This window comes from Festucalex cinctus, chromosome 12 (genome assembly GCF_051991245.1).
Source record: "Festucalex cinctus isolate MCC-2025b chromosome 12, RoL_Fcin_1.0, whole genome shotgun sequence".
Classification (NCBI taxonomy): Eukaryota; Metazoa; Chordata; class Actinopteri; order Syngnathiformes; family Syngnathidae; genus Festucalex; species Festucalex cinctus.
The window spans coordinates 13,798,906-13,812,793 of NC_135422.1; the positions used below are offsets into that span (position 1 = coordinate 13,798,906).

General features: G+C 44.7%; 1 protein-coding gene across 1 annotated transcript; it reads left to right on the forward strand.

The window, feature by feature from the left end:
* The first annotated feature begins 6,321 nt into the window (after positions 1-6,321).
* ccdc177 (coiled-coil domain containing 177) lies at positions 6,322-13,857 on the forward strand. Its single transcript, XM_077538890.1, has 4 exons — positions 6,322-6,814; positions 8,270-10,267; positions 11,076-11,677; positions 13,571-13,857. The coding sequence occupies exons 2-3, from the start codon at positions 8,276-8,278 to the stop codon at positions 11,403-11,405; spliced, it is 2,322 nt and encodes a 773-aa protein (XP_077395016.1). The 5' UTR covers positions 6,322-6,814; positions 8,270-8,275; the 3' UTR covers positions 11,406-11,677; positions 13,571-13,857.
* Positions 13,858-13,888: the final 31 nt, after the last annotated feature.

Genomic DNA, 13,888 nt, shown 5'->3' on the forward strand with positions numbered 1-13,888 from the left:
GGGTTCGGACTGAGGAACGGGAATATCCCTCAACTAAGGATTCTTGTCTTAATTGTAACAACCACAAATCCACATGCTTTGTCTTCAAGTCATCGAAAATCCTCCACACACCATCTATTTTATCACTGGAACCAGAGGGTGATTCCAGTTGAGGAATGGTGGTAGTCTTTAGTCTATGGATCCACCCCATCCAGGAACCAGTTGAGGAATGGTAGTATCCCTAGACCTAGGGATATTACCATTCCTCAACCGGAATCACCCACGCCCTCTCAGTGCCTCTCAGTCTATAGACTGAGGATTCTTGTCCTTGTCTTGCCAACCAAGAATGAAGCACCATACGCTTTTTGGTTTACAATTTAAGGATCTCAAAACTCTCTGCTCCACTTCTCTTGGTCTCCTTCTCGATCACGGGTAGGCAACTCCGGTCCTGCAGAAAACATCTCAAATATGAAAGATAGTGGCTCTCGGGGACTGCAGTTAGCCACCACTGTTTGAGGTCCTGCCAACACATGGTGGGGAATGGTTGGAATGGTTGTGGTTCAAACTGAGGTAGGAGAGCATACCTTCAATACGGATTCTTGTTTTTACTGTCTGAGAATAAAATAAATCTAGATGATTTTCCAAACTCCAAACTGTCCCTCAACCCCTTAGCTAGTCCTCTCCTGGTTCATGGAAGGGGTGGACCATAGACTAAAGATCCTTAGTCAACTCGGTTTGGGTTTAAGTAAAGGCTGTCTAACAACCTAAAATCTAGATGATTTTGGTTCTTGGGTTCATCAATAAAACTTCAAACTGTCCTGCAACCCCTTACTTGGTCTCACCTTGGATCCTTCTGGCACGGGTGGTTTGAACTGAGGAGGGGGAGCATCCCAAGACTAAATCTTGTCTTAACCATATTGCACACAAGAATATTGAAGATGCTTTGTCTTCACACTGTCCGGCCCGCACTCTAAACCGACGAAGGTTAGTATCCCAGGACTAAGGTTTTTTCTTTTTACCAGCCTACAACCAAGAACCCTGATGATTTTCTGGTTTCACTTTATTAAAAGGTCTCCAAAGTGTCTAGCCCCTCTGCTTTCCTTCTGAAATCTGCTGGCACCAAGTGGGGACTGGGTGGCATAGTCGAGGTTCGGCTTGAAGGGGAGCCTCCATAGACTACAGGATTCTTGTCTTTACCGTTCCACAGCCAAAAATCCAGATGGTTTTCTTTTTTTCACCTCATTAAAGGATCTCCAGACTGTCTTCCCCCCGTAGTTCTGACTGCCACACCGACCTCCCCTTGCCGCTGCTTGCAATCATTCATGCTGACCCTAATTGTGCCAATTCCAGCAGCTCAATAGCTCTAATTACGAGGCCTCGGCCGAGGCTTTCCACAAGCTGCTGAACCGTCACGGCCAACAAGTAGAAAACATCTACAGGGACAAAGAGAGTGTGGGTCGAGCGGGGGGTACTGAAAGGCGTGAGGGGTGGGCGGTGGGGTAAATAAAGGTTGACCCGTTGGCCCTTTTCAGTGCTTAAAAGCTGCATTTGTGAAGCTGAACACCTGCACTCAGAATTGAGTGGCTATTCTGTAACTGAAAACGGACACAAGCAGCGCTCGCTTTAAGGTAAAATGGAGGAGGGCGTAATTGAGTATACATCGCAGTTCCTTTCAAATAAAATTCCTCTTCCAAATGACACTTTTCTAGTAATTAATGAGTACACTGCTTTCAAGAAAATTCTTACAAAAATGTCATCTGAGCAGACTGTCCAAAGATGATTATCTATGTTGTAATTCTTGACAGTGACACTGCCACCTATTGGCCTGGCATGCACATTACACTGTTTTAAACCAGGTTTTTGTTTTGTTTTTGTTTGTTTGTATGACAAGTATTATAGAAAAGTAACCAAATATTCATGTTGGCTGTCGTCCTAAAAAGAACAGATTTTTACAATTTGAAAATCCACCATTTTTTTTCAAATGTGTGTACAGTATTACTGCAAATTTGGAATGACATAACATTTGGTGGACATGTTGGTCATAACAGGACACACAAAAAGGTTTCAATGACTCGTGCCTGAAATGGAACAGGAAGTCATCCATTTTGGTTTGTGGCAGCCATTTTGCGAGAATTCCAGAGCTTGTACTCACAGAGTTTGATCATGATGAAGATTTGCGAAATAGGGGGTGTGGAAAATGAGAAAAAATAGCCACCCCACACCAGTTTCATCAAGCAACAAAAAAATTGGTGGACTTGAAGGACACAAGAAAGACAGAAAAAAGTCTCAAGGACCCATATATGAAATGGAACAGGAAGTCGGCCATTTTGGTTTAAAGTAGCCATTTTGTCCTTGTACCAAAATAATAAAATAAGTGAAATTACTTGGAGAAAGCTGCTTTCATTATTTTTTTTCTTGATCAAATGCTCTGTATTTTTGATCAATAAAAAAAAATATGAAAAGAGGCTTTTCATTTGACAATGACAATATAATAAACCTTGTGAAAATCAGTTGAGAAAAAAGCTAATTTTGATTTATTTTCAAATGTACTTGCATTGCCTTTGTTGGGAACGTCGCCCCCACCAAGGTGGCCGCCACGCAAGCACATCGGTTACACTCAAAGTAACTGTGGTCGCTCCACTAACTACCCTGTATGAATGCTACTCGCTACGCTAACTTTTGAGTTCACCTCTACGTGAACCCGCCAGTCCAGGCTTCCAAAAACAACAACAATAACAACACAAAACTTGACCTGACCGCCACTCAGCCTTGGTAACAAGCCAACCACCACCTTCGTTGTTGCTGATAAAATTTAATTAAAGTGGCACTGTTCCCCTCGGTTTGTCACAAAGTTTAGTGGGTCACCATGAAGGGCTCAATAGAGAACACAAAGCGGATTTACGACTATTGCTATGTTTATTGTTTATTTATTTACTTTGGACATATATGACAATCAGAAGTATTTAACTCAATAAATATAGGATAGATAGATCGATAGATAGATCGATAGATAGATAGATAGATAGATAGATAGATAGATAGATAGATAGATAGATAGATAGATAGATAGATAGATAGATAGATAGAGCTATGCATAATCTGAAAACAATGCAAATGTACACTTAACTCATTCACTCCCAGCCATTTTCACTGAAGCCAACCCCTTTCGCTCGCTGTTGTTTTTGCTGGATTTTGATAAGATTCATCAGGGAAGAAAATGTACATTTCTATCTATCAGTTTCTATAGCTCAGACTATAGCTCAGTTTCAACATTATTCACAAATCTGTTTAAAACTGGCGAAAAGAGCTTGTTGCAACATAGCCCCGGTTGATCTCTTATACTCTGCTGCCACTTGCTGGCCGTTTTTGTAATAACTACCATTGCTTCAAACGTTATCTTCAGTTCAGAGGCTGCATCAAAGCCTTCTGTGTGCTCTTGCATAAGAAAAAAAACAAACATATAAATATGTCTTTGGTACACTGGTAATATTTAAAATAGAACGTATTTATACGTCTTTGGGAGCAAATGAGTTAACTGCAACATCACTGGCATTCATAATGCAAACAATCAAATACCCATATGAAATGAAAAGCACTACACAAACGCATGTCTCACATTAAAGGGGGGAAAAAAAGGAATTCACAAGCGATGCTTTTCTGAGAACTGTAGCTGTAGATGTATAAGGAATCCAGAAATGTGTACTCTGCTACGACTTCCGACCTCAAATGAGGACGCTATAAATTTAAGAAAAGGTCAAGGACCTTTTGTGACAAGTCAAATCCACATAAATGGTTCACATTGTCCAATTTGAGAGCTATTAATGTTTAACTGCATGATTTCCTGTATTGCCAATTCGAGGGAAAAAAAAAATTTTCACAGGCATAAATGAACATTTTTGTTTCCTAGTAGACAGAACACCTGTTTTATGAAGCTGAGCCATGATTGGTTATTACCTGAGCAACTGTCATTTTCAGTCGACAGCAAGTGGCAAAATGGCCGACCCCTGACATGGAGAAAAATGTGTAGATTTTGCTTCTAAACTCATATTACACGAATACAATATTAATCACAATACCGTGTTTAGAATTAGAACTAGTGGGTCTGTTAGTATGAAACATATTGTGAAGAAAGGTTTTGGGGTGACTTCCCCTTAAACCAATATTTATCAATTTTTTTCTGGCTCCCATAGTATTTTTTTTTATAGTTTTTTTGCAGCCATTTTGAGAGTTTAAGTTCAATGTTATCATCGCTGCCTCTGGCAGCCGCTTATTTGAACTGTCAGTGCAGAAAAACACACAATTGGACATTAATATTGCTCAAATTGGACAATGTTAGCCGTTTATGTGAATTTGACATCACAAAATGTATTTGACCTTTTCATACTTTGGGTCATTTGAGGTTGGTTGGATGCATATAAAAGTATACAATTTGAATTCAGTGAGACAAGACGAATAATTTTATATGCTTAATGACACAATTGGGGCCTTTTACAAAAATAACCCCCATTTGACCTTTGAAGGCCCCTCCCGAATATGCCCGTTTTGCTAATGTTCAGAGATGGGCACAGGTAGAGATTTCCACATTAATTTTGGTGACAATTAGTTTTCTGACATCAGCTGATTAATAAAAACAGGAAAATGAAATTGTAAACATATTTACAGATTTTTTTTTTTAAGAGAATGGACAATTTGAAACCAATTTAAGAAAAACCCTTCACAAAAACATTTTTCAAAACAATATATTGATTTTCAACACTTGGTTATAATATCAAACCCCAATTTTGCCATTTTTGGCCAAAACAAAACCACTCTGTTATGTATACCATGTAATATAAAGTTAGCAAAAATTACAAAGCACTATACAACATCCATGTAAGCACACAAAATAAATACTGCTCAGGTCAGCAATACACGTCATGGCCCGATTAAGTATTTTTAAGAAAAGTGGAGCTGACTTTGGCAAGGAAAAAAAAAAATGCTGAATACTGTCATCTAGTGTTCAAATGAACATATGACAGACATATGAGATTGGATTAAATTTCATCAATTTTTCAAAGTACAGGAACATTACTAATAGTAAAAACATTGTTAGATTAACGAGGCATGCACATGATAACACTTGTCCACTTCACTTTTTGTTACCGTTTTATTTTGATTTCTTGTACTCAGCGTAAATGTAATAGAATATTCTTTTTGACATTGAATCGCTTTAAAAGTCACAACTGATAATTTATCTACTAACTAAAATTAACAACAATAAACGCCCAAGTACAAAACACAAATATTGCTTGCTTGTCTCAAAAGTTCTGCCATCCGACTCTGGTCAGTGAACAATATGAAACACTGCCCCTTAGTGGTTGGAGGTATAATGAACAAATGAAACAGGGGGGCTGACAACAATTATGATTCAGTTCCTGGTTTGGTCCGTAAGATGTCAGAAAACAAGCACAAATGTTGATCTTTGTTTTCCATAGCATTAATTTTTTTGATTCAATACAAAGATAACCAGTTCACTTTCGCAGATGACAACAGACATTGGAGAATATTTATTGCTGAGAAGCTAAAATTGCTAGCTTTTGGACAATTGTAAATAAATTAAAAAAAGTAAGCAATTCACTGGTTATCAAGAATACTATATTAACTTGATAACTGACTAATCGTTGCACATCTAGTCTATACATTGTAATCTCACAGAGGTAGAAGCAGAGAAGTTTGAGGGAGAGAGAACACTGACCTTTGACCTCAAATCAGTGCAAATCATGCGAAGATCAAATACCATTGTTAACACACAAAAGTACAAAATATAAATTATCTATAAGACATTTCACCAATTTAAAACCACAAAATTCATACAGGATTGCTTGCAAATTAAACATGAATTTACACGTTCCATTCGCAGATTAGCTGGCAGCTAAACTACGATACATGCTAGCCAAACACACCAAACATCTAACCTAATCCCACATTATTGCATTACAGAGGGGATAATTAAATAATAATAATGAGAGAAAGGACCTCGACGTACCTGTCCGTGTGCAAGAAGTGCGTTAAAGTGCAGCAAAAATGCAACTAAAACCGTATTAGGAGTGCAAACTAGAGAATGCAATTTCTGGAGAAATAGCGTGTGGAGTCTGTGAGGCCGAATGAAAAACTGTGGAATGATTTGAAATGAAATGATGTTGAAGGATATTGAATGACATGACGCTGAATTTTAACACTGGAAATTATAGTGTTCTACTTCCCTCTCGTGGCCATCGGGTGTATTACATTATCGTTGTTTTTCTTCCGCGGTCGATGACAGCTGCTACCTTTCAGTATCATTTACATCCACTCATATCACGCGAGCATTTGAAAATTGCATTCAAATGCTCTACTAAGATGAATTGTTCTCACTTTTAAGGTAAATATACGCAAGATAGTACAGTGTCAAGCTCGCGAAGAAGAAGCCGCACACTCATTGGTCCATATTGCCGTCACTATTTGTGAGCATATTGGGTTGAGAGTAGGCGGGGCCAACTCGGAGGCTGAGGCGAAGAGGGGATGTTGCAGCACGAACGACGATTCTGGACTTTATCGTAAGAAAAAGCAGATATTTTGCTGGATTATTATTATTATTATTTTTGCTATTTTTTGGAACATCTCTTGGTTCTACCCATCCGATCCGTCGCCACCTGCGAGTCCGGGTGTCGTGATGCTGAGGCGGCGTGAGGCTGCGCGGAGGTGGGGGAGAGGAGGGCCGTGTGCCAGCTGATGTTATAATGCGGGGAACGAGGCCCGCTGGACGGATTAAAGAGGAACAAAGCACCGCTTCAAGCGACGTCTTGTGCGCTGGCAGGTCAGCATATATTTTGAATTCAGAATCATTTGGAATATGAAAATGGACTGTACGCTTTCCTCATCTTTAGTCAGTGGGGGTGTGGGTGGGGGTCGGAGGCCTTCATTTTGTTGTAGCAGGTTCTAGTAACGTATGCTAGGCCTCTCTAATGTGACATATTCCGGTCGAGTTTGGGAATTTTCTGTAGCATTATGAATTCGCTGTGGAGTTTTAGTCAGACATAAGTAGTGCTTTGCCGTCACTGACAATTACAAACCTTTTGGGTGTGTCAAACCCTATGTCCCTTCTAATAGATCATTCCCCAAAATGCATACGTGATCGCCAGGATTGCTGATGAAGTGCTGCTTCCACCAGTGAAAATACAATCCATGTTTGGACTATCAATTTGGGAGCGCCTTTTTTTCCCCTTCAAATCTTGATACTAGTAGAAGCCACTTGTGTAGTTAACACCTTAAGTCTGCGGCCCGTCATGGCAAAGAAAGTCATACTTGGCATTGACCCCGCAATAGAGGGAAGCAGGGTGAGCCGAGGTTCAATTGCCTGTAACAGGGGCATCCCGTCAAAACAGGTTAATTTCAGGTAAAAATAAAATCTCTTTCTTTCTGTATTTTTGATCAATTGGGTTGAAAATAACCCAAATTGGGTGACAAAGGGACGAACCAAACAGAGTTATTCATTTAACCCAAAATGTAGGTCAATGAATAATCCACAAAATACCAAAAAATTGGGTCAGTTTTGTATATAAAAACCCACAAAATTAGGTTGTTTTGTGGGTTATTCATTTGATACAACTTTTTTATTATTATTATTTAATCCAATTTAGGCAATTTTTGACACAACTAACTAAGAGCAGTTGGGCCAAAAAAATGGACCGATCCACAACTTGGGTCAGTTTGGCACACATTTTTGGGCTGTTATGGAAAAAATTGATTGTTTTATACAAAACAACCCAACAAAATGATCAAATTGACCCAAGTAGTCGATCGGTCTGGTTTTCACCCAAATTGGGTTATTTTGGACGCAACTGTATTGAACCCATTAAAACTCATTTTGACCAAAATAAATTTTTGGTTTGAATTATTAAAATTGGGTTGGCAGTTTTTTTTTTTTTTTACCCAAATAAGGTTATTTTTTGGCTGTTTTTAGACATGGTACACTGGTACTGAGACCTCTTGGTGCCGTTTTAGATTGTGAAGCGAAAAAAACAAAACGGCTAGCATGTCTCATTTCTAGTAGAGTGAACAACATTTTTTCAGAATTCACTTGACCTAGTAACTCTGCCCAAAATAGAGCTTCTGTTACAGGATGGAGGCTTGTGTGTGACATCATTTCCCTGGAGGCAGAAAGTCTCATCTGCTGTAAAAGAATCACTTGGTGCAAATGTGCACGCATGCATGCAACCCTCCCCCCACTGACCACCTAATTGAACCCTCTTCCTGTTTCTCCATCGTATAGCCAAACATGGTGGACCCCTCAGAGGCTGAGGAGCAGACCGTCAAGTCCGTCGCCCCGCAAATGGGTGCCTCCGCCGTGCAGGTCCCCGGAGACCAACAACGCTTGCCGGACCAGGCGGACGGCGCCATCGCAGAGGAGGAAGGTGACGTCGGCGACTTCCAGACGCCGCCCATCGGCAGCTCCGAGCCCAGCCCCTGCCACACCTCCTCTCCGGCGGTCCCGTCGCCGCTGCCGCCGCCGTCTCCGGAACCCGATGGCGACCTGGGACCCAAGCTGCACCTGGATTTGTACAACTTCGACTCACCGGCGGCCGAGGGCAGCCGTTACGTGTTGACCAGCCCGCGCTCGCTGGAGGCCTGCGCCCGCTGCGGCGTCAAGCCCGTGGAGCTGCTCTCCCGACCCCTCTCCGACTTCGCCCGCGAGGCGCCCGGTCGCTCCATGCGGGTGGCGACGGGTCTGTTCGAGGTCTACGAGCGGGAGCGTCACGCCAAGTTGCGCCACTGCAGGGAAGAGCGGGAGCGGATCGTCAGGGAGGAGAAGCGGCGGGTGATGCAGGCGGCGGTCAACAGTTGTGCGGCGGCGGCGACGGAGCAGCACAAAGTCACCGCTCAGACCTCCGGCTCTGCTCCTGATTCGGTTTCAGCTTCCAAACCGTCTTCGCAATCTAAACCAACCAAAGTCGGTTCCACAGGTCCCAAGCAGTCCTTTGGTAAAACCTCGCGGCCAGTATCCTGTGGTCCTCCACCGGTAGTCTCTAAGTCTACTGAACGCAAACCCTCTAGTACGTTCCCCAGACCCGCACCGAAAGCACCGGTTTTCGTCAGAGCCAAAACCACCTTGGCGCCGCCGGTGTCGAAACCGCCAAACGGTTTGTTTACGCAGCACAACGGACACTTTCACCCCAAGGTACGAGCGAAAAGCCACTCCTTGGAGTCCCTGCAGAGGAAGACCGAGCCCGTCTGCTCCTCGTCCAACACCACCACTACCACTTGCACCTCCTCAGAGTCCGGAGCCTCGTCCTACAGCTGGGACGGGCCTCGGGACCGCTGGGCCAAAGTGTCGAGCCCCCGCGCTCGCACCCTGGCCGCGTTCAACTCCCTGATGGGCCGCAGCCTCAGTCTGGGCGACCTGAGCCACTCGCCGCAAACCACGCAGAAGGTGGAGCGCATCGTCAAGGAGGTGAAGCGGCGGGGCCTGAACGCAGTGTCGGAGCGCGACCGCAAGATCGCGGCGCTGATGCTGGCCCGCTACCAGGAGGAGGACATCATGAGCCAGACGCGCTACGTGGCCCACCTGCAGTGGGACAGCGAGCGGCGGACGGAGGAGCTCCGGCGGGAACAGGACGAGCGCGACAAGCGGCGGGCGGTGCAGCACGGCCAGCGGCTGTGGCAGACGCAGGTGTCGACGCGGCAACGGCGCCTCAGCCGGGAGGAGCGCCGCTCGGCCGCCGCCAAGATGCGGCAGGCCGAGGAGAGCGAGAGGCAGTGGCGCGAGCTGGCGGAGCGGCAGGAGCGCCACCGCCTGCGCAAGCTGCAGCAGGCGGCGCGCGAGGAGAAGCACAAGAAGTCTCTGCAGGAGCAGAACCTCAAAGCGCTGGAGGAGGAACGGGCGGCCGTGCTGGAGCAGGAGCGCCTCCTGCTGAAGGAGAAACTCACCATGGCCGAGCTCAAGCGGCAGGAGAAGGAGCACCAGGCGCAGGAGGAGCGGCGGGGCCTGAACAAGGCCGAGCGGCGCCGCCACGCCGCCCTCGTCCAGGAGATCACCCGGCGCGAGCAGGAGGAGTGCGAGGAGGCCAATCGGGCGGCGCGCGAGAAGCTCAGCCGCTCCCTGGAGAACTACGAGCACATCGTGGAGCGACGGGGCCAGGAGCTGCGCGAGAAGGCCAAGCGCGAGGAGGAGCAGATCCAGCGAGCCCGCCGGGCCGCCGAGAACCGCGAGCGGCAGCAGCAGAGGCAGCTGGAGGCTCGCGCCCGCCAGGCCGACGAGCGGGCCCGGCAGGTAGTGTTCATTTGATCCGCCATTTTAAATTTAGTCTGTTTGACCCTGCCTTCACGTGCTATGGGAAAGATGGACGTTACCACTCGGAAAGTCTTAATTACGACCGAGTTCTGTTCATGTGATTTTGTTGTTATAGCAAAATTGTGCATGCTACGTAATTGTGTAGATTCCAAAACAGCTTGTTGTGCTAGCGGACGTTAACGCCCTTATAAGTGTTAATATTTTAGATTTTAGTCCATCCATCCATTTTCTTGACTGCTTATTCCTCACAAGGGTCGCGGGGGGTGCTGGTGCCTATCTCAGCTGGCTCTGGGGAGTAGGCGGGGGACACCCTGGACTGGTTGCCAGCCAATCGCAGGGCACACAGAGACGAACAACCATCCACACTCACACGCACACCTAGGGACAATTGGGAGCGCCCAATTAACCTGCCAAGCATGTCTTTGGAATGTGGGAGGAGACCGGAGTACCCGGAGAAGACCCACGCGGGCACGGGGAGAACATGCAAACTCCACCCAGGAAGGCCGGAGCCTGGACTCGAACCGGAGTCCTCAGAACTGGGAGGCGGACGTGCTAACCACTCGACCACCGTGACGCCCTAGATTTTCGTCCATTTTTGAAATTTAAACTAGGTATATTTTTGCCTCGTCTTCATTAGTCTATGAAAACGCATACTGATTTAGTCCCAGATATTGTTTAGTAACGAGGGTTTTAGTCTAGTCTCGTCTAGTTTTAGTCCGGTGAAAAATGTGTTTTGACGAAATGATTTTTGTTTACTTTCCGTTGACGAAATTAACTCTACCGGCAGGCGGCGCTGGTGGCCGAGGAGCGCGCCAAGGAGAAGGCCCAGCGCGCCGTGCAGAGCCGGCGGGAGAAGGAGCGGCTGCAGCGGCTCAACCGGCAGCGCGTGGAGGAGGAGGAGCGGCAGCGGCGGCGCGAGCTGCTGCAGTCCATCGAGCGCAAGCTGGAGAAGAGCGAGCAGATCTTCAAGGAGAAGCGCGCCGTGCTGGAGAGCGCTCGCTCGGTGGCGCTCGCCTCCTTCCACGTGCGGGACAAAGTGCGCGAGGAGACTAACGTGCGCACGTTTGATAAGATGGCGCTGGAGGCTCAGCTCAAAGCCGGCCTGGATGACAAATAGGAGCACTTCTTCTAAGCTTTAACTCCCCCCTCGCCCCTCCAAAAAAAAAAAAAAAAAAATGTTTTGTTTACTTCCATATCATCAGAAACTGCATCCATCCCTCTTTTGATGACAGGCTCTTAAAGAACTCTCTCAGGCAACGGCGCAGCATTAAAGGACAGCCCATAAAAAAAGGAGGAATTCATCTGGAAAATAACGCTCCAGGCCGGATGATGAATCACCAGACGCCCTCATTCACGCTCTTTTGGCCATGCACAAGCTAAGGGCTACAGGTAAGTAAGCACTTTGACCAGGAAGTGCTGAGAAGCTCTTCCTTAGCGACAAGATTTAGGCTAAAACAATAATTTTGGTTTCTGAAAGAAACAGATCATGAAAAGGATGTGAACCATTTTCTGAGAGCACATTGACTGAATGGTACTCTAGCTGACCTCTGATGCTAATGAGCTCTCAGCGAAGTGATTAGCTTAGTGTTACATTTAACTCTTTTACTGCCACACGTTATACACAATTTCATCAGATTTCATCATGTTTCATTGTAATTTCATACGCAATGAGCCCATTTAAAAGAGATACAATGCTGCCATCTACTGGCCATAGATAGTGAGTGTTTTTGATTCCACAACTCATTGACCAGGCAGCGCATGCCGCACTTAGACGGTGAACTGCCAATTGTTAAAAAACAAAACAACAACAACAACAAAACATTTGACATCATTTAACGTTTATGGCGGCATACATTGTGATTTTACTAATCGTTATGAACGTTTTTGGCAGGCAAAGAGTTAAAGTGTATCTAAGTTATTTTATATTTGCTAAAATGCTTCACACTCCGATGAACTTTAAGTGAACTGCTTTCTTCAGATGAACTGTACCAGACAGTGTGGCTGTGTTTAAAATGAGTCACACCGTCTGGACAGAGGCGAAAACGTTGCTAATCCATCATTGCTAATGGATAATCACATGCTTATTTGCAACACACTTTTTCAAAGATAATGCAGCGTTGCACTATTGCACTATCCCCACCCCTTAGTAGTGCAACTCTATTTTTTGTAACCGTCCCAATAAAAACAGAAGACGCAAGAGAATTGCCAGAGCATCTTTGACAGCTTGTACCTGGCAACTCTGCTCTTCTCGCTTACGAATAAAAACGATTAAGTCTTGTCTTCTCGTCCTTGTGTTGTCATTCTCATATGTTTTGGTGTATAAACCTAACATAAATTTGGTCCTTCGAGGAGAATTCCAAGGATCCCAGTTTCGGAGTCGAATTCCAGGAAGTCCGTGCATGGCAACACAGACCCGTTGAGGGCTGGTCTTCGATCTCTCTAGCTGGGATCTGACGGTTGATGGAAATCAGAGGGACGAGAAGACAAGACTTATTCGTTTTTACTTGACTCATTTTAAAGAGCCACACTGTCTGGTAAAGTTCATCTGAAGAAAACAGTTCACTTAAAGTTCATATGAGTGTGAAGCATTTGAGCAAATATATAATAACTTAGATACACTTTAAATGTAACACTTAGCTTAGCCATTAGCTTCATCAACCCCCATAAAATATTCTTGCCAATAATTACATGCCCCCACTATTTTTCTGATAACTGTATTTCGTTTATAGAATATGAATAAAGCAGCAAAATCCACCTGTTTTTATCCATTTTAGGGGGGGGCGGCCATTTTGTCACTAATGTCAACTGAAAATGACATCACAGTTGCTCAGGGCTCAGTTCACAACTAATCACAGACTCAGTTTGAGATCATCACATGACCAAACTCAGAAAACAGGTGAGCCGTGATTGGGCTGTTACGCCGAGCAACTGTGATGCCATTTTCAGTTGACAGCAAGTGACAACAGGTGGCAAAATGGCCGCCCCGTGAGATGGGTGAAAAGGGGAGGCTTAATTCATATTCCACTAACGCAATATGAATTGCTGCATTTAGAATAGTTATGGACTGGTGCACAGAACATTGTAAAGAATATTTTTGGGTCGACTTCCCGTTACATTTCACATCTTTGCACCCTGCACTGTGACGTTTTTTATTTTTTTATTTTGACCCGTTAAGTGTAAGCCGCACAGCTATTCCTTGCTTATCACGTATGATGAAGACATTGTTGACAGCTAGCGGATACTAGCATTAGCTGCTAACAGTGTTCCCCTGTGTCGTTTCAGGTCCAAGAGATGATGAACCAAGTCGTCCCGGGGAAAGAAGAGCTTTCAAACCGCACAAACGCAAATGAAACAAGTTTTATCCTTTTTTTTTTTTTTCTTTTGGGGTGCAAGGTTCAAAGAGAACTTTATTAGCATAAAGGCAGTTCTTTTTTCTGTCCCCGACCCAACAACTGTCCTCCATTCCTGTGTACACATGTTCAGTTCAAGTGTGGCTACAATTCAAAACAAAACCGGTTGTGGCAAGAAAACAATCAAAACCAGAATAAAACGATTTCTTTCTCTGATAATGGATTTACCTCATGTCAATTTACCACCGCC

Excerpts from the sequence above, each read along its gene's own strand:
- ccdc177 (XM_077538890.1), top strand. The coding sequence starts at position 8,276 with ATGGTGGACCCCTCAGAGGCTGAGGAGCAGACCGTCAAGTCCGTCGCC. Across the intron at positions 10,268-11,075 it reads CCGACGAGCGGGCCCGGCAG|GCGGCGCTGGTGGCCGAGGA; the intron begins GTAGTGTTCATT and ends CTCTACCGGCAG.